At 33.8% G+C, this 21,475-nt stretch overlaps 2 protein-coding genes across 2 annotated transcripts; one reads left to right on the top strand and one right to left on the bottom strand.

The window, feature by feature from the left end:
• Positions 1–3,276: 3,276 nt before the first annotated feature.
• LOC114716993 (glutamine--tRNA ligase-like) lies at positions 3,277–14,158 on the bottom strand. The gene is made up of 24 exons (XM_028902077.1): positions 13,901–14,158; positions 13,567–13,707; positions 13,362–13,412; positions 13,066–13,137; positions 12,762–12,861; positions 12,498–12,593; positions 12,013–12,074; positions 11,794–11,895; positions 11,596–11,688; positions 11,053–11,271; positions 10,922–10,977; positions 10,319–10,409; positions 10,152–10,238; positions 9,646–9,843; positions 9,459–9,557; positions 8,753–8,884; positions 8,534–8,670; positions 7,090–7,189; positions 6,920–7,015; positions 6,594–6,694; positions 6,407–6,509; positions 6,221–6,310; positions 5,997–6,126; positions 3,277–3,662 (listed from the first exon to the last, which is right to left on the bottom strand). The coding sequence occupies exons 2-24, from the start codon at positions 13,702–13,704 to the stop codon at positions 3,568–3,570; spliced, it is 2,448 nt and encodes an 815-aa protein (XP_028757910.1). The 5' UTR covers positions 13,705–13,707; positions 13,901–14,158; the 3' UTR covers positions 3,277–3,567.
• Positions 14,159–19,988: 5,830 nt separating this feature from the next.
• Positions 19,989–20,991, top strand: LOC114716989 (uncharacterized). The gene has a single exon (XM_028902069.1). The coding sequence runs from the start codon at positions 20,069–20,071 to the stop codon at positions 20,897–20,899; it is 831 nt and encodes a 276-aa protein (XP_028757902.1). The 5' UTR covers positions 19,989–20,068; the 3' UTR covers positions 20,900–20,991.
• The last annotated feature ends 484 nt before the right edge of the window (positions 20,992–21,475 follow it).

Below are 21,475 nucleotides of genomic sequence, written 5' to 3'. Positions count from 1 at the left end.
AGTATTTTGATTTCTATAACTATTTTGATGTTGATACCATCTAAATATAAGAATATTTACTATCTTATATCATTTTTTAAGTTAAGATAAATGAAGTCTCAGAGAGAGAACATATTAAATATTAGATTTAAAATTTTGAATTTTATATTTTCCAAAGTTTATGAAAAATTTTATAAAATTTGCAACTATTTTTGTTTCAAAAAAATATTACTATCATTAAGAAAAATAATTAAATTATCTATATATATGATTTTCATAAAATGTAATCATAATTTCTTAAAGAATACGGTAATATAATTCTTAAAACCTAATAAACAATTTATTTTATTAAAATAATTTGTTTATAAAATTTTCAACTCAAATTTGACTGGAATACTAAAAACTTGCGTGGATTCCAATGAATCATGTGAGAAAAAAAATACTGGAAAAATAAAACAAAATTTCATAACTTGTTAATAGGGCAACTTCTTAAAGACTCCAACATAAGAATAAATTCTTTTATGTATGGCACCTTTGAAAGAGAGGAAAAATTGGAAGAAAAGAGCATGAGAAAGAAAACAGGGGGAGAAAACACATTTGAGCTTGTTTGAATAGGGAGACAAAACGAGAGGAAGATAAACGTACGAGGAAAAAAATAATATGTGAGGGCCAAAATTTTGTCTCTAAAAGTGAAGAGATTTTAGGGAGAAAACTCTCGCCCCCAAGTTGGCCTCAACTATTTGAGTTCAATAACTTAATACTTATGTATAAAAAAAATAACTTAATACTTATTTTTCTGTCTTGAATTTTAGAGTTAGTAAAGATGTTTATTTTAGTTTTAGATGTAAAATTTCAATATATTTTTCCTCCTAGATTTATAATTTCTATTTTAAACTCTCCCTCAGGGTTTTCTATTAAGAGACTAGTTTCTTATGCAAATGATTAATATGAATGCTTTACAAGAAACTAACCCGTATTGATTAATAATTTAAAATCATTATAGTTTACAAAAATCAAAGTTTTAATATTGAATTATTAGATGTAGCTAGATATTTTTCCCATAAAAGAGAAAAAATAATAACTTTTTTTTAAATGCTACTTCTTTATTTGCAATGGATAAATTTCTTTATTCCCAGAGAACCCCAGAAAAAGGAATATGCCCATTTATATTTTGTATTCATACTAATTTTTTTTAAAAGAAAAAGCTTGATCCATGTGGTAGCAAAAATTGATGTGAAGAAAGAGATAAATGTAAATTGGAAGAAGAATAATTAAGAAAGAATATGATAATATACTCATTTCATCACACTTCCACCTTTGCTATCAAATCAATTTCGTTCTCATTCTTTCACTATCAAAGCATATCTAAGCGTCTTCAGACCAAACTCCTCATGGACCATTAAAACCTTTAACTTTCTTCCTTTACCATTCAGGAATACCCACTCTCTCTTCTTTGATTGCATTATTCCATTATCCTGGAAAACCCACCAATAATTGCTCTAATGATTCACTCATTTTTGCTGTCTTTGTCTTGGGTTTTTCTAATTTTGACCCCATTACACAAATAAATCAATCAGTTCTTTGATGAGTTAGTCCTTAAGATACTATTGAATCGTCATCAAAAATGATAAAACGAAGTAGCAACAGCAAATCATTTCACATTACTTGGACTGGGAAAATAGACTTCAAGGGAATGAGTCTTTACATTGAAAAGCCACTACAATGATATTACGGATAATAAAGGAAAGTGTTTTTCATTCCACTTGAATTACTTGAACAAGTTGATTGATTGATTGAATTGCTATATTCCATTTATTTCCTGAATTCAACTTCACTAGAATAAAACGTATCACATTATTGATCAGCAAGGATTGGAACCTCTAGTAAAGGATTCGAATATTATTCACTAATCTTGCATGCATAAAAGTAGTGCAGTTTGTTTCACACTATATATGGGGAAAAAAAACATGTTTAGCATATAATAAAATTTGTAACATTGCACAACTCATTTATCATACACTATGTAAGCAATTACAAGAAAATGCGTCTAAATTCATGTATTTTGGTTAATTGGACAGAAAGGTAATGAAAAGCCTTCAACTTCAATTTTTGGTCCTCAAGAATATGCACAAAGTTGATTAGATGCATGATTTGATTTTGATTCTGCTTTATAAACCAGTCCTCAAGAAGGGGAGAGAAGACTGACTGGCTTACAGGACATGTGGCCCTTTTCAGTGTGATCATAGACTGTGTACTACAAAGGAATATCATGCTTTAAATTAATTCTCAACGTCATGGAATATGATTCAAACTAAAGATGCCCTAGAGCCACAACAGTGTAAGCCTACCAAAGATTGGAATCTCATGCTCAAGAGAGAAAAAAGCCCGATAAATCAGATGGCAAATGAACATTTACCATCACAAGGTTTATCTTTGTTTCTTATTAAATTCAAAAGATTTGGGTCCTAAACATTACTCAGCCCTTATCAAATTCATCCACTCTAATGTTTCCTTCTGTGCATATAATTCCACTTTCTAAAGTTTGCCTGTAATGAAACCCTCTGTTGGGGAGTCATAGTAGCTTTTAGGGGGGGGGGGGTAAATAGCTCAGGCCAGGTCACCAGTGACTATATGAGAATTCTAAAATCATCAAAATGTAGAATGAGAGAAGCTGCATCCCACTAAGTGAGTCTCATCCAAAACTGCATCAAACATGACATGTTTGGTATATATATATATATATATATATATTTTTTTTTTTTTTTATGGCCTGGATCTTCCACACGCTTTTTCAAGCACAACTCATTTCATCATTTGGCTGTGGGCTAGGCACTAGTAATTCAATGAATGGCCGCCTTTCATTCATAGTCTTGAAAATTTGTCTCCTAAGAATTCACCTTGTAATCTCCATCATCAAAGTTGTTGTACACCAACAGAAAAGAACTTCTCTAGTTTGACTTTGAATATAAAATGTTTGGTATTTAGTGAGATGCAACTTGAAAAAGAACACAGCTGGATTAAACACCAAGAAACAAATTTGATCATGTGGTCCAACATCCGTCTGTCAGCCACGATGAACAAATTAATTCACCAGAACAGCACATCAACTGATGATCATGTGAAACAGAGGATAAGACAGATTACCAATTATTAGACAAATGTTAATACATTATAGGTAAAAAATCTTTTCAAGCTTTAGATTCATTCAGTTCAACTGAATTGACCAAAATAAAATGACAACCAGAATCAGAACCCTTCATCACCCACAGAGCCCACTAAGAAAACGAGACCACAAACTGCTCAAATCACTTCATTGGGTGTAAACAAATACATTGAAGAACAAATAAGATGCTTCAGAGTTCACATTACATAATCATACTGGAGTGTGTATATGTATAACCAAGGAACTACTGATTACCCAAACGAATTTACATGTCAATACCACAGTATCAAAGTGAAAGTTTGTACATGCAATCTTTTTTATAAAAAGAAAAACTAATTCTATATCTTTGTCAAGTGAAATTTGGACAAATATTAACCATTGATCTTCCTGCATCGTCAAAGCTATTCATAGTCCGCGATCAAATCCTATTTCCCACCCTTACCATAGCTGTCTTTTAAGGTCACTGTCCGATTAAAAATTAGTTTTTCAGGAGTGGAGTCCTGGTCGACCACAAAATAACCTGGAATTGCAGATACAATAATCATAAATTACAGTAACAGACAAAAGAATTCTAATATATTGGTACACGCATTCTGCAGCGTGCTCATACTTGTGAAGTGAGACAATACCGGGCTTATACAAAATTTATATCAAACCTCTCAACACATGCATATTATTCCAACCATGACACACTTCCCTCACCCTCCGTGCACTCTTGCTTCAAAACACTAGCAATACAAATTTTATGTATTTATTTAAAATGAATTCAGAACTTTTGTCTATAGTCAGACTGCTTTTGCTCTGACGAGTCCAGCACCTTCAAAGTCACAATAGTTTAGATTCTGACTAATTTAGGTTGGGCATAGACCCCTGCAATTTCCCAACTTGACAAGTGCCTCTTTGAATTATATAGGGAAAACCATTTTAAAGGTACCTATACTATTCCTTAATTTTTAATTTGGTACATATGTGTTGTTGGCATCTTAATTTTTACACGTTTTTATTGTTTTTTTAATACCTACAAAATGGTTTTTCCAATTATATATTCATGCAATTATGTATGGACTCAACATATTCTAGTCAGTATTGCTCACTTTACATGTATTTTGAAGTAAACTCGCAATGAAACTTGAGTTTAGGCCAAATTTTAAGTGGTCTTTATGGTATTAGATTTTGCATGGAGCTAAAATCCCCAAATTAATGGAATCGAAAAGGAGAGCAAACATCCCAAAGGGAAGAACTAGGTTGAGGTTTGAACCATCCAGGTCAAATTTAAGAGTTCGGGGGGTTTGAAGATTATTTGGATTCTATGCTGTCCAGCAAGTCCCCAGCTGCACCACTGAAATTCAGCACATTAACAGTAAGGCGATGCCACAGCACTGACCTCCCAATGCCACAGGACTGGCTTTAATTTCCTATTTTGCAAAACAAGGATCTTCTGCCTAATTTTTTCATCAATAAGTAACTGAAGTTTCATTGGACAAAATGAAGAGAGATTGAGCCATGAAGGAAGTCTGGTGTTGGGCCAGAGGTTTTGCAGGGAAGAGAATGATGGATGGTGAAGAGGAAGATATCCTCCCCTTCCAGTTCTCTTATTAGGTCGATTGCATAAACGCTCGTCACTTGCCATACTGTATTGAATCACCCTTTTCTCAATCGTGTTTAGGATTTGCAGTTAATGCTTTTGTCCTATTGCCTTGATTTCCGGGTGGATTGTTGAATTCTATGTACATGCTATGGAGTATATGATAACAAGGCATTCGACAAAGGTAGCTAATGACTTAACACTTGCCATAGAGGACATGCTACAAGGAAATCAACAAAATGCTTCTTAGGGTAATTGGTGTTTAACAAATCCGTTAGAGGCATATGATGTTGATTTACCTTGAATTCTTCTATTATTGAGCACTCATGGATCTAATACAATTGGGAGAGACCAATTTCGGCTACTAAATTAACCTTCAAGCGAGAATAGTTCAACATATTGGATTCAACTATTCACGTAGTAGATATAATTTGAAGATAGTTGACCATAATGAATCAGAATTCAATATTGAACATGAATAATTAATCTAATGCAATTGCCAACATAGATTTAGTCTTCAGGAGAATGAGTTTTTTCTTTAGAGCCTTTAGTTATGTCCTAGAGTTGAATCTTCATGTAATTCTCTTGAATGTGCTATCACTTCCTAGTAACTAGGGAAATTGAGGATAGAAGGTAGAAATTAATGCACATGCTGCATTAATTGACAAGTGAATTAAGGTTATTCCCTCCATCCCTTATTATAAGATCCAATTTTTTGAATGAGTTTGTCCCTTTTTATAAGATCCTCTTTGAGTTTGTCTGAGCATTTAATGCAATATTACCTATTTTACCCCTAATTTAATGTATTTAATACATTCTCTTTCTTCATTTATCTCACTATTACTCTCTCACATTTATCCATTTATATATAGGGGTATATTTGGAAAAAAACTGCATTTGTTACATATTACTTACTTTTAATTAATTTTAACCGTTTTCTAAAACCACGCAATTTAGTTAAAAGGATCTTATAACAAGGGACGGAGTAGTATTAAATAAGGCTTATCAATCCCATAAGGAATGGAGTTACATATACTATACTAGGTCTCCATAGTTACCTTGCGAAAGCCTTTCTAAGACTATTGAAATTGGAGACAATACGGGCAACACCAGATGATGTGTCATTAGAGCTTGACAGGACCACATTCATATCATGTAAAGAACTACTCTATTGGCTTTTGCTTTAATATTGCGGGTCCAAGAGTGCTAGTTATGTTATTATATAGTGCTATTCAAATAAAAAGAATCAACGAAGGTTGCCAAATTTACCTAATCTTTCAAATTGGAACCGCTCACCAACTTTCACATTTCGTAATGAGTCCAAACCATACGCACTTGGGATTACAACTTTGGATTGGGGGTTCAGATCACCAAGCCAATCATCGAGTTCAGCTGGATTCTATTGCAATTATTAGAATAAACATAGCCAGTCAGCTCTAAAATAAAACAGAATGATCATTTGATTGAGGAGAAGGAGATAAAAGATGGCCAACCTCTGATAGGAAAAGCTTTTCAAACAACCTGACTTCAATCCTGAGCGGATCAACTCCGGGGGAAGGTTGAGGAACCCAATGAAGAACACCCTATACATCAAGATTTGTTCATGATTAACCAATATTGTCACACAAAATCCTAGAAAGCATTGTCTTTAACATTATGATTTAGCAAAAACAACTAACCTTAGGCTTTGTCTTCTTTGAAGGATCATATTCAGCATGGATTTCTAAAATAGTCTTGTCATCAGCTAGAACAACTTCAGTGCACTTTATAGGAAAAGCATATCTGCACCGAACAAAGATCTTGAATATCGGCTTATATAACTTCTCATGTACACATGACAAAATATAACCTGCACCTTGTACTAACCTTAGTATCACCGATTTACCAGGAGCAAGACCATAATAGTCTTTGGAATCTTGCATCCGAAAATCTGAACTTTCAATGTATACAACATTGGTAAATGGAATCTAAAAACAAAACAAAATCCAAAATCAGTAACAATGTAATACATTAAAAAAAAATGCTAAGCACAGAAACTCATACTGTGAGGGGATACGGTAATATAGATTAATATGGTAGGCATTGGTGCCAATGGATGAACATTAAATAAAATTAGTTTAGTCAAGCAAATAGGATGGAATGTAAACAGACTAATACTCTATAGACATTGGTTTCCAGAAAATCAACTTCACCTTGTAGAAAGCAAATGCATCATCAGCCTTAGCATCAGGCCATTTCTTTGCATCCACCTCCATAGTTGAGTTCGCTTCCAGATTAGTAATAACAACCTAAAATCAACAAACAGCTTTTAGCTAATTAAACTCAACAGTATGCTATGGAAGAGTCCATCTAAGACGTGTACCTTGAGTGGATGTAGCACAGCCATTGTGCGAGGAGCCTCCCTATTCAGTTCTTCCCTAACATGATACTCAAGGCGCTCCACAGATATTAAAGTGCCATCACTGCATCAAAATGATCTCTTTTTAAAAACAAAACCAGCCATAACCATATTCATATATCCATTCAAGTATGCTTTTAAATGCATGCGCAGTAAATAACTATTCATTTCTTGCAAATGAACAACAGCCTCTGTCAAAGCTTTGCATTTGTTATTTCACAATAACAGTGAAAACTCATGGAGCAGAGCATGTTCCAGATATAGTATCCGCCTGGGAAGGGGAGGGGCGGCCTCGTTCAAGCAAACAAATTTCATTAATTACATTAAGCAATGGATAGTTATTAAGACAAAGCAAATAAAGTTCTAAATATCTTTCCCATGAAAAATAATAGCAGCTTTTTTTTTTTGGCATATAGTGTTCTCTTCTTTTTAACTTTTTACTTGGATCAAACTACCTAAGTTGTCAACACTGATGCCATCTTAGATGATTTACACTTCACCAACCTGTAAACATTTTTAATGATGTCTGTCTTCAAAATTTTAATGCTTCTTGTTATTCTTTTATGAAATTTCATAAGACCTTGTTAAAGTATATCAATAATTTCATTCATCATAAAATAAAAAATAAATTCTACAAGATTTATCCTTTATGCTTTATGCTTTAAATTCAATTATGAATACCAGTTATCAGACCAAAAAAATAATGAATAGCAGCATTTAGCATTTTCTGTATTGGTATTTCCCACTCAAGTCTCAACTATGAAGCAAAGAAAATAAATAAATAAATACATCATAGTCACTCTATTTTATAACTGCTTTTCAATATGGCCGTCTGGCAGAGGAAGTATTAACGGTATTAAGACTGACATCATTTCAATAAATACTTACATATGCAATAAGGAGTGATTGTTGATTAGCGGAGTATAGCTGTATATTAGAATGCAAAACACTACAAATTTACCCAAGAGAATAAATTTTATTCCCATTCTACATGATTGTCATAAAATTTCCACCAGAACATTATCATCAAAGTTAACAGCTTAACACAAGCTTTGGGAGGGTTAATTTTTTGAAGCAATGTAATGGTACATTATATTATATTTTACATATATCTATGTGGTTAGCAGAAATAAAAATCAAAAGAAATAGAGGGTTTTGAAGTCAGTTTACACTGCAATCAACTTGATCAAATAAGAGTTAACGAGAGAAAATGTCAGCAAAACTTTCAAAGTCACATAAAATACAAAATTTCAAACAATTGATGTATGGAATCTGAATCAATGGCCAAAATATTTCAAGTAATTCTATCGTCTGTAGTAAAAACTAAAATTTTTATTTTGTACAACTAATTGTCAACCATGGCGGTGGTCACATAAATAAATAAATTCTTTATGCATTCATATCGTACCTTCTAGTGATTCCAATTCCTCGAACAAAAGCGTTGATTGCAGTTGGGGTCAGACCTCTCCGCCGCAAACCTGCTAGTGTCATTAAACGTGGATCATCCCAACCATCAACCCACTTCTCCGTCACGAGACGATTTAGCTTTAACAGCAAGACATAATAAAATTAGGGCAAAAAAATGTGTTATGAACAAACTTTAACATGTTCAAAACAATTGCCTCACCTTACGCTTTGACATAACTGTGTTAGAGATATTCAACCTTGAATATTCCCAGACATAAGGTTGGTAGAGTCCCAAAGCATGCAATAACCAATAGTATGATGCACGACGAGTCTCAAATTCAAGTGTGCACAGCTGCATGATATATGCATAAACTGACTAAGAAAACATAACACTTGGAAGGATAATAATAGATCATATAAAGTGGCATGCATTTGAAGTTATAGAATCAGTCAACAAAAACGAATTGGAAAGCTAATAAATCATGAGAAACTGCCCCAAAGAGAATAAGTGAAAAGCCAAAGAAGAAATATTACATCAAAACAGCTCTCAATCCCCTTGGAAAAGACATGATTTCTAGCCCAAAGAGAATAAGCAAAGCCACTCTAACCCAAATACAGTTAAGTAAAATAAATAAATAAATTTAAATTAAAATCCATGCATTCCACACCATGGGCACCCCTAATTCAAGTGCCTACAAAAAAAATAGAGCCCTTGACAACCAGTCCAGCACTTATAATAGGGTGCAACTTCAAAGTGCAAAAGACCAAGAAAGTTTTGAAAGTGCATGTAGACCAGTCCAGCACTCGCTAGAAAATGGTTGTAAATTTATATGAATTAGAATGGACGATTTCACTTACTTTCTCAAGATATAAATATTTTAAATTGAAAATAGCACATTGAAAAATTTCAGTGAAAGGGAACTTACTGAATGCGTGACGTTTTCTAGAGAGTCCACAATGCAGTGAGCATAATCATAACTGGGATAGATGCACCACTTGTCTCCGGCGTGAGGATGAGGTGTAAACTAAAGGCATGAAGCATTCACACCATAAGATTGTGTGATCCCCATGAAACTTTAACTTGTATGCAAACATATTTGGTTGCATGCTCACCTTAATACGGTATGCAATGAGATCATACATATTGTAATTATCACTCTGCATATCTTGCTTCATTCTAAGTGTCGCTTTTCCTTCTTCAATAAGACCAGTTCTCATATCTTCAAAGAGTTTCAATGATTCTGCAATTGGCCTGTCCCTCCATGGACTGTTCAATTTCTTCTCCCTATACTCTTTTATCTCCTCTGGCGTCTAAAACCAAATCATTGAATACTTTGTCATCATGGAAATTAAGCAGAATGAATCAAGAACATCATGCAATTATCTTATCCTCTATCAGTTTGTACAGTCATTTGATACACATCAATTTTATCCCAGCCAATATAATTTAATGCAAAATGAGACAGCTGCATTAAATTGCAAAAAGGCTAAGAAATTATGCTCTGGGCGAGTCATATTAGTTGATATATTTATCCCATCCACCACTGACAACCCATTTAACAGAACAGTTTACCATCTATATTTGTGTCGATAATGTACAGAGATGTTCTATTACTAACCTGATGGTCAACATATGCATGACCTCTTCTTATGAGCTCCACAGCTAATTCATACAGTTCTTGGAAGTAATCACTGGTATAAGTAATCTGCATAAAGTGCAAATCTCTTAGTTAAAAAAGCACAACTTTAGCAACGAAAGAGAAGTCACCAAGGTAAACTAACATACCTTCAATGGTTCCCATCCCATCCACCTCACAATCTCTTCAATGTGATCAATATATTCCTTCTTTTCTGCTTCAGGGTTTGTATCATCATACCTAGATCATCAAAGATCATATTAAAAGTTCCTTTAGAGAGCTGATGGAAACTTCGTAGACATTTATGATGGTCTATAAAAAGCCAAACCTGAAAAGGCGTTGATATAGGAGCTAATAATCACGATACAAACCAAAGACAGAGGGAGTGGGTGGTTGACAGGGGCCATCCCCCACCCCAAGAAAAAAGTTTTCAATTTTTTCTCAGTATTACACCAGTGTTATACATTTCCAGCCCCCCAAATCCAAGCAGACTGTGTACTGTATATGTTTTTCAATCTCAACCTCTCCATAACTAAATCATGAGGCATTCCAATCTTTAAAGTTTAATTTAAACTAAAATAATGAAGATGTCAAACGTTAAAAATAGTAAAATTTAAGACTTGTATGTTTGAGATGCTAAACACACCCCAACAGACAATCACCAAATGTAGTGTGCCAAGGACCAACATCTACTGAGCAACACCAGTAGCAAATATTTATATAAAAGAAAATCAATAGTGAAACATAGTCACCTTAGATAGCACCCTCCACCTCTATCTTTGGCCAACCCAAAATCAATAAACATTGCCTGAGGAATAAAATTGTTAATAAAAAGGGTCATATATTAAACAGCACGTCTATATCATAAATACACATTATGTACCTTGGCATGACCAATATGCAGGTATCCATTTGGTTCAGGTGGAAAGCGGGTCAAAACACTCCCACCCTTTGCTTTTAAATGTTTTTCAAGAAGCTCCTTTCTATCCATGAGGTGCTTGTCAAGAATCTCCTTTTTAGCTTTCAAGTGCTTGTCAAGAATCTCTTTTGTATTGCAACACCTCAGAATACTACCATTGCTAAAAGGTACTTCAGTATGCACCTGAAAATAAACAAAATATCCATGAGCTGTTGCACCTACAAGCTAATGCTACTGAAAGCTGAACGTTTCACCAGGAAACCCAGCGTCTAGGAAAAGTCATAATCTTGACAGTCAAGAAGGCTTCATAAACTAGAAAGTTCTGACATAGTTATAAGCCACCCCACTGCATGGATACTATCACATAAAGAGATCAACTAACAGCACATTGGCATTACTTAACAGCACAAAAGCAAACTAACAACGTGAGGCATGAGTCTACACAACACAACATGAACATAATTGAATGAATATGAAATTGATAGTTAGAATAAAACAATCATATACCTTAAAGTTTTCCTCGGGATTGGGGAATATTAAAAATGGATTTACATCTTCTTCGGAGGGCTTTTCTGGAACAGGCACATCAGCCGCCTTAGCCTATATGAGCATGTTATCAAATTTGTAAAAATCCTCCTCCACGCATGACATAAAAATAAAAGGTAACAAGAAAATATTATATATGCATATTGCAAAAGAACTCACATCTACTTTAGCAGGTTTCTCTTTCTTCTTTTTTACGGGTTTTTCATCATCTGCAGCTGTCCTTTCACCGAGCAGTTCATATAGCTTAGCATCCATGACTTGCTGCGACCCAAAAATAAAAAGAAGAGCAAAAGAGCAACGATTAAAAGCACTATCATCAATTATGATATAAAGAGACTAGTTATTTTCATATTAGCTTTCTTTCAGAGCCATTATCACCTTGACAACTTTAGCATCAGCCCATGGATGCCTCTTGCGTACATGCCCCAGCAATTCACCGACTAGCAAAAAGAGAAGTTAAAATTCATAAGTGCTGAACAGGTCCATCGTTCAGAATTCATAAATGCTAAAACTCATTTATGCCAGAAAAAAGAAAAACCATCATATATTAGAACTGAGATCAGATTAAATAAATCATAATATAGTTGATTGGTGCTTAGAGGGGAAAAAGATGGTAGTAAACCTTCTCTTCCATTCTCCTCCACTTTTAGACCTCACAAACAATATGTGGATATCTTAAACTATAAATTACATAGTGAATATCTATGCTGCACAGATAACAGTTCACAAATTCAATAATAACTCAAATGCAGAAGATTTAAAATTTTAAGATATAGCAATAAATAGTCAATAATTTTGAATTCAAAACAGTTTTACATTATTAAATTAGTAGATTCCATGAAAATAGGAAATTGGACACCTACCGTTAGTTCGATACCGTTGCTCCACAATAGTAGACTTCTTTTCTTCCACCACTTCATTAACAGTCTGTTCAATTTCTTCCAGTGAAACCTCAACACCTGCTCGTGTATGTAAGAAATTAAAACACAATCAACACTAAATCAGCACTCAATATTGAAATCAATATAAGTGGAAGGAAACAAAAAACCATTAGCAGTATATTTAAGACAATAAAAAGGATTGGATGCAACAGTTAATTTTGTGACAAATAGCTCTTTCTACCATACCAATGCCACAAGCTTCTTCAAACTTCCTCAAATCAAGGTTATCTGGCCCCAGAGCAGCCAGAAAGGACAGTGCTGCATCCAACTGTGCTGGTGTTTTTATCTGCAATTAAAACTGTAGTGAGTCCAAGACTAATACTCCAGTATATAAATTTATCCAGGTCAATTCATATGCAGTGGATTTCATGATAAACGTATATCAAGTAAGTAATGAAAGATGATATGGAATGACATAATCACATAAGATAAAGAGCAATGACAATGCATAAGCCAAGTATTAAACATTAAAAGGAACTATTCTGAACACCTTTGATGAAACAACATACTGCAAGAGTGTCGGACGATGCACTAAGGCATTTGCTGGGTACTTTGTAGCTACCTGCCCCATAAGTTAATGGCAAGAATTATTGCTACAATTATTGAGGAAAAAAAAAACTGACAAGAAAAACAATAATATGAACAACTTTTATTTAGTAATGTAGAGTACATATATGATCCTATAATTTATCAGACTGTTGCTGCATCCAGAAAGAAAGAAAGGCTTTTTTTATTTTCCAGTAATCCGTCCAGGCAAAATTTACTGCAACCCACGATATTTCTTACCGTGTAAAGTAGATTTCCGACGGTCCGATTACATCCATCGGCAACACCAGCCTTAAAATACCCAAGAACCAATAAAAACGTAAAATTAGTCCACAAAAGAAAAACTTCAAAATTTACAGTTGAAAATATATTAGAGATTTCACTCCGGGGAAAATATCCTTCCACCATGAACTAAGTTTCTGGTCGAAACAAAGAGGTTTATTACCTCATTAATGACAGCAGTGAGATTGGCTGTGACTTTGTTGTTAGCAATTGTGTTACGAGCCGTGCGCTCGTCTAAACTGATCTTCAGAAATAACTCCAAGCATTTATCCTTATCGAAGTTGTCATCTTTGGTCGGCATTCTCTGACAATCAGGGAAAAAAGACACTCAAAATGAGCATAGACGTTGAATTGGGAACCGCCCAAAATTCTATAAACCAACGAAAAACCATAAAAGTTTCCCCGTTTCTAATAGAAAAATGCATCGAGAAACCCAAGTCAGGAATCAGAAGTTGCATGTTCTTCAGAAGTTATAGATTTGAAAGGAGTGAACTAACCGCTGGTTTCAATCCAATAGAGAGACAGTAACTTCACGAGGATGGTGAGTCAACGGCGACAGCTCAGAGGTGCATAAGGCAGCGGCGGGGGCGGAGAGGCGACCCAGCAGAGGCCAGCGAATGGAGTGAAGAAGTGGCGGAACAAAGAGAAACAAATAACGGGCTTAGGTGCGATGGGCAATAGGGGAATATTAGAAATTCAGTGTGTAAGAAGATCCGATAATGAGAGAGGAATCTCAGGCAAAAAAAAAAAGACAATGAGAGAGGAATCAGAAGGCGCTGTAGCGTGGGTTTGCCGCCGGTTTGGCGGTTTGGGGACGACGGATTCTTGGCTCAAAGATTCCCTGTTTCTTCTTCAACGTGGGCTTGAAGTATTGACTAGCTTGGGCTTCACGCACATGGGCTCTCTCAATATATCATCGGTAACGGTTTTGTACTGCAAGAAAAAAAGTCGCCGAAACAATTGACCACTATCTATCTATCTATCTTCCACCCATATCTATCTATATATTCTATCTATAATCTATCTATCTATCTATCTATCTATCTATCTATCTATCTATAAAATTCTATAAATGTTGTAACTGGCCTGCGATTGGTCCACATGGCTTTCATCTATTGGCTCATGTCTTTTAATTATTTGTTGTGGCTGTTTTATGATTGGTCGATGTGGCCTTTCCTGTGACTTTTTATTGTTAGTTTCTATCGGAAGTTGAGGGGTTAGGAATTTAAGATTTCTTTATGGCGATTAATACTTAAGATTATTCATTTTTGGGGAGTGGAGGAATGAGTTTGTGGGAAAAGTTAATCGTTTCAGGAATTTATGTTTTGTTTGAGGCAATTAATTCTCATGATAATTAAGTTTTTTGGGAGAGGACGCATGGGTTTGTGGGAGATGTTAACCGGTAAATAAGTGGAGGATTTAATGCACAGTGCCGATATGACAGCCTTTGGATTGCGATGGTATTCATATGAATTAATAAATCCTAAGGGCTGTGAAATAGGGGGAAATAATTATTGAGCAAAATATTACACCTAAAGAGAGTGGCTTTTACATTCTATTGGGCTGTGGTTGTTGATATCATCAAATTTCTTTCAATCTATTGGTTGCCCTTGAATTTCTGCTAATACATGCATCAGTTTTGAATTTTTTGTCTCCATTTGTTTTTGAGAAGTGAAATTTCACTAATGTGTATCTTTACATTTTTCTTTCTATTCTTACAGTATTAGTTTAAGAAACTGCATTGATTCATTGAACATCCCCCATAATAGTATACATCTGAACTGTTTTACATGTCACATTTATTAATCAAGTCCGTCCTTTCCACTCTTTTAATTACAAGTATTTTCGAATTCCATCATTTTCCTTTTCGATGTATGGATTAATGAGCTATCTCTTTGTTTATACACTTCTCTAAGAGGTATGGAGATATCAACCGACGGGCATATGTCTTGGTGATATCGATAAGCAGTGTGGCAATAGTCTTTTGTCTTCAGTTCTCTGCTTTCATTTTCTTTGCAACTAGTCTGCTTATTGATCTGGTATTACATGGCATATTATAATATTTTCACGTATTTTGTTTTTTTTTTTCCATGTCTGAACATAACCATCTCCTTCAAGTTTTCATTTTGTGATTTCACTCTTCCCATTTTTTTAAGTTATGGATATTGATATATGGTGCGGCAACTGGTATATATGATATTCTCTCTTCAATCTTTGTTCATTTTCATTCCATGTTCTTTTTGCTATTATTTCTTTTCCCTCTTCCAGTTCTTCAAAGAAAGGGGACCAAATAAAAGGAAGGTAATATCGAAACCCTTGAATTTATATGTCATGAGGTTTCATGTATTATTTCTTATTTTGTTTTTCCTGATCACTGCCATTCTTCCACTTATTAATCATGATTTGTTGTTAAATGTTAATGAACATGTCCATTTTCTTTGTTCTTGATAGTGGAGGTCGAGTTCAATAATTAGGACAGGGTTCTCCATTTTCTTTCTTTGTTTTTTTCCCTGCAGAGAATCAAGATGGAAAATGCACTTTGGAAAGGACTAAATGAATATCAATCAGAAGAATGGAAAAATGTAAAATACATGCTCATCTGTCATTCATTTGCCTTTTTTATTTCATGGAATTGGAGGTTATTCCTTTCATAGTATCATGTCTTTCACGTATTCTCTCGACAAAAACTTCTGGTGGCTTTTACATATTTGAAGCAACTAACATTTTCTATGTTTGGTGAGGAATTATCATTAGGATAATTTTTCATTTTAAATGCAAAAAAGATATAATGTATACAGGAGAAAATCTTGTATGGAAAAAAGCATTGGATTTATGAATAGGAACAAAATATGCAAAACTTGTAAATAACAAATGTCATTGCGATCTGGGGAAACTTACATAGCTGTTGAAATCTTAGAAGATCTTGGTTTATTAATCTATGAGAAGATCTCACAGCAGTAGTTCCCTTTTTTCTTTTTTTGTTGATGTTGGTGAACAGAGAAAATGAATTTGAGAATTGGATGAGTCAATATTGAAGTGAAGATCGGTGAACATATATTAGAAATGGAGATTAAGCATTCGATTTATTATCTCCTTTGAGTCTTGGGGTATTGAAGTGAAGATCGGTGAATATATATTGGAAATGGAGATTAAGCATTCGATTTATTATCTCCTTTGAGTCTTGGGGTATTTGAATTTCATTTGAAAAAAAAAAGGTAATTATTATCGGTTTCGTTACATGTCCTCACATCAAGTTTTTGACTTAATACCTTGAAGAGGTGGAAAAGAATTAATTATTTTGTATATTATATTCCTATTATAGATTATGGGTATATGAGAATTTAAAAAAAAGAAAAGGGAAGAACAGTTATAATGATAATGAATATTTTAATAAAACGAATAATATGATAAATAACCAAAGGAATAATAAATTTTTAAAAACACTTGGAAAAATGTTTCCTTGAATGAATAATAAAAGAAATTTTATTTTTTTTTTGCATTTCCAGTCACATGAAGGTTAATAAAATTATCCCCAAAAAAAAAATCAATAGCAAAAATGCAAGACTTTCGCTACTCTTATCATCACAGAGCATTTTAATCGTCTTCTTCACATGAAGAAGAAGGAAATTGGAAGATGTTTATTGATTTATTTAATTTTCCAGTTTCACTTTATTATTATACAGATCAACTAAATTTTATCTAAAAAAACGAAATTGATGGGAATTTTGCATCGGTTACAAGTTGGAGAAGCAATAACAGAAATTAGTCGTAGGCTGTTAAGGAGATAAACATACGCTGAGAAACGTATTGTTTGAGTAATGCAAAGGAATTCATCGGAACTCATCCTAGTGCTCAGGTTCCTCCTTATCATTCTTTCTAGCTGGCATTTTATTTTATTTTTTGTTCGTTTCCTTCTCTTATGCATCATATATGTATGGATAGATTTCATTTCAATTTTAGTAAATCCACACTGAAGCCAGGCCTTGAAATAACAAAATCTTATCATTCGGCCCCAAAAACTTTCTATTAATAATTATAATATCATTTCGGATGAATTATATAAAACATATTTTATATAGGTTTAAAGTGTAAGTTTGCTTACCACTAAGCATTTAGGTCGGCTGGTAAGGGGTTATCCTAACTTAATCAAGGGTCTCGAGTTCGAGCCTCGGGAATGCAGCGGTGTTAAATACTTAGTGGTAGGCTAGCTGCCTTTGGGGTCCTGCGACGGCCGAATTCGGATTAGTCTAAGCCCGTTGAGTTTCCCATGATATAAGAACTTGCTTGGGATACCAGGTGAAGTAATTCAAAAAAAAATATACGTTTGCTTTAAAAATTTGAAATTATAACAATATTACCCCTTATTGTTAAAAATATTAATAGTCAATGTTGGTTTTTTTAATGGTATGGAGTAATATTACTATGATTTTAAATTTCGGAGCAAATTTATGAGTGAATGAGTTCATGTAATAAAAAAAAATGTTTTACAACTTTCATATACACAGCATGCCCTAATTTGCTTTGGCAACACAAGACATACACTAGATTAGTCTAATTTATGTGAACTGATACTCATTACTATTAGTATTAGTTATTTTATATTATTACCTGTGTATGACTTTACCATAACCTTTTATCTAAAAAAATTTTTACATGAAGTTATCACTAAATTTCAAAATCCATTTAAAATATTTTTTTTCCTAATTTAGAAGTAAATATCCGGTAACACAAGAGTGACTTTTATAGAATTCTGGTCAAAAAAGAGTGACTTTTATAGAATTTCATAATACTCAAATTATGATTAAGATTTGATTTATGATTAAAATGATTGTAATTTTAAGATTTTTTTAAAAAAGGTATTTTTTAAGATTTGGAAAAACTTGAGTGGAAACGAAATTATGATTTTAAAAAATAATTTTATTTTACATGAAATAAATATGTGAAGGAATTGTCTTGATTTACAGAAAAAAAAACTTTTTAAAAATAATTCTATGATCTTCCAAATACCCCTCAATTCATAATTTTCCTATCAAATTTGGTGACGCCCTAGGTGTCCATTGTCTTCCAGATGGACCCTACATGGCATGCCTCATGAGCATGATGCTAGGCCCATCAATTATGAAGCTTAATGTTCCCACTATGTGGATAAACATTTCTTTCTACATCAATACAATAGGATCTCCCCAGGAAAAAAAAACAAGAAGAAGAAGAGAAGGTTATTTGAAAATTAATGTCAAGTTGACTTAATAAAAGAATAAAGTGTTAATCCAAAGATTTGATTTGTACTTTATATAATTGTTTAATTATTACTTAAATTTGATAATTTGTCCAACCCTGGAATGTAATTTTGTCTTGGTCTTGATGATTCTCACATAACACACAAACATCCCCTTGTCTTTCCTGCACTTAGGATTGAGATTAATTATTATTCTAACCTTTGTCTCATCATTAACAAGTAGAAACAAAATTTATAGGAAAATAAAGTAAACAAGAAAAAAAATATAAATTTGTCATAAAGTATTGGAATCGATCTATCAAAACAATGTGATTCTCCGTGTGTAAAGGGTGTTTGAAAAACCATAAAAGTGCTTTTTAAAAAATACTTTTCAATAAAGTGAAATAAATTTCTCAACATATTTACTTCATATACTGTAAAATTACTTTTAAAATCATGGTTTCGTTTTTACCCAGACACTTCCTTGGAAACTTGAAACCATAGTGAATTTAAATAGAACATTATATCTATGATTCTTTCTATGTTATAATTCATGCTTAACTTTCAGCTAGTCTTTTGATTCAATTACTTTCAAGTTTGTGTAAATAGTACCATGACCATATTTCCAAGTTCTTAATATAAATTATGTTTTGAAAATCTCTATAACAACACTTTGTTTAAGGCGGAAATCAAAAATCCAAGATTTTGTTGCCTTGAAAATTTCATGAAGATTACTGGGGGCAGTTATATTCAAAAGCTATATTAAAAAATTCGTTAGTTGATTCACTCTCATATATTTTACTTCATGAATCATAAGTTATGGTTCCTAATTTTCTTGAGCTAATCAAAACGACAGATGACTTTACGTGTCCAAATCTCAACCACTTTATTTAGAGCTTGTGGTGATGCCTAAATGCACACACCCAAGCATAGGACAAATCCATATGGGTAAAAATTCTTTGGGATCCCCTAAAAGAGAGATCCTCTAGTAGGCTTTCGGTGATAATTTGAAGTGTTCATTCCTCTCTTTGCTCTGCTTTTTTTTCTCTTTTTTAGCTTTACTCTTCAACAAAAGATTGTTTTTGGCACAGTAAAGAATATAAAATCCAACCCCAGATCCTAATCATCATCACCACCCTGCTTCCTCCATAATTGTTCCTCTCAGTTTTGGAAGATGCTCCACCAAGTCCAAGCTCCTCCTAGCTCGGACAAAAGCACAACCTAAAGCTAAAGCTGCTGTTTCTGACTTTCTTCTTCCCCATTCTTCTATCTCTCTCTCTCTCAAGTCTTTTTCACTTCCTTTGACTCTGTTACTCCTACCCCATTTTGGTCCCTATTTCAACCAACATTGTCACCTCCTAAATTTTGAAACTTTTTTCGCGGTCATTGCTGTCCCTCGATTCAAGTTTCTGTTTTTGTTCCCCACAGACAGAGGTTTTTCGGTTCCAATATGGCTATAGATTTGTGCTCTGAGATTTCCAGCGCGGGAATCAGCCCACGAATCTCTTTCTCGCATGATCTGAAGAACACTAAGGATGATGACGATGATCCACTTGAAGATCACCGTCGCCGGCGATCGGACTTGTGCCTGTTGGACTCCAGCTCCGACTTTGTGTTCTGCATTTCCAATCATGTGTTGTCTCAAGAACTGTCCTCTGCCGATGAGCTTTTCTCCAATGGCAAGATCGTGCCGATGGAAATTAAGAAACCGAAATCTCCAAATGCTTCTTCTTCTTCTTGTTACAGTGAGATTCATCCATTTTCAGAGTCTGGTGTTTGTCCTCGTTCTGAAACTTCCAGCACTGGGTGTACGGAGAAGAAGAAGAGACTCGTAGAGTTCTTAAATGAAGAAGAAAAGCCTCCATCGAGATCTTTCTGGCAATTCAAGCGAAGCAGCAGTTTGAATTGTGAAGCCACACGCGGGAAGAGCTTGATTCGATCGTTACAGTTTCTATCGCGAAGCAAATCCACTGGTTCATCCCTAAATCCAAAACAATCTGAGATTCCGAAGGAAACACAGAAACAGAGGTTGCAGAAACAGTCCTCTGTTTCAAGCAGAAGGCCATCATCATCGTCATCTTCATCTTCATCTGCATTTTATTTCTATAGCTCGTCTCGGAATCCTCCTTCTTTAAATAAGAAATGTGGATCTTCTGGCAATGGGGTTCGAATCAGTCCTGTGTTGAATCTACCGCAAGCGTATATTCCCAAAGCATATGTGGGTTTCTTTGGATTTGGTTCACTTTTCTGTAATGGGAAGATCAAAAGGAAGAACAAGTAGAAGTTTTTGTACATTTTTTTCATTACTATCCTTTTTTCCCAGTTCTTCTTCTTCGTGATCAAATCCTCACCTGCAAACAGGTTCTACTTCCAGCATTTTGGCTCATGCTGCTCGTATGACATGTGACTTGTGGGGCTTCCTGTGGATTATTCAGTAGGGCAATTAAAAATATATAAAATCAATTAAATGCTTGGCTGAGTAATTTTGAAATTGATCAATTTTTTTCCGATGAATTACAGAAAAACTAGGCTCCTCTAGTATATATTTGACCTATTTTCTTTATTACATGTAATTTCGAGGGAAAAAAGCAAGAGTCAGTTGGTTAATAATAGATTTATTATGGACTTTATCATGTATCGTGATTAATGAAACATTGGTTATGATTATTATTATTCTACTACTAGTTTTTAATAATAACATAAATATAATATGTAAAATAAACTATTTATGGGATTATATAAAAAAATACATGATTTACATGAAATTTATCAATATCAATAAATACTCACATAACTAGGTTAATATAATTTTTAGTCATTTAAATTTGTTTTTATTTTAGTTTTAGTTTCTTAAATT

The sequence above is a fragment of the Neltuma alba genome, unplaced genomic scaffold (assembly GCF_004799145.2).
Source record: "Neltuma alba isolate B1F8T4 unplaced genomic scaffold, ASM479914v2 tig00011702_pilon, whole genome shotgun sequence".
In the NCBI taxonomy this organism is placed as follows: Eukaryota; Viridiplantae; Streptophyta; class Magnoliopsida; order Fabales; family Fabaceae; genus Neltuma; species Neltuma alba.
The sequence above is the reverse complement of the archived record's forward strand: the minus strand, read 5'-3'. Positions and strand labels throughout refer to the sequence as shown.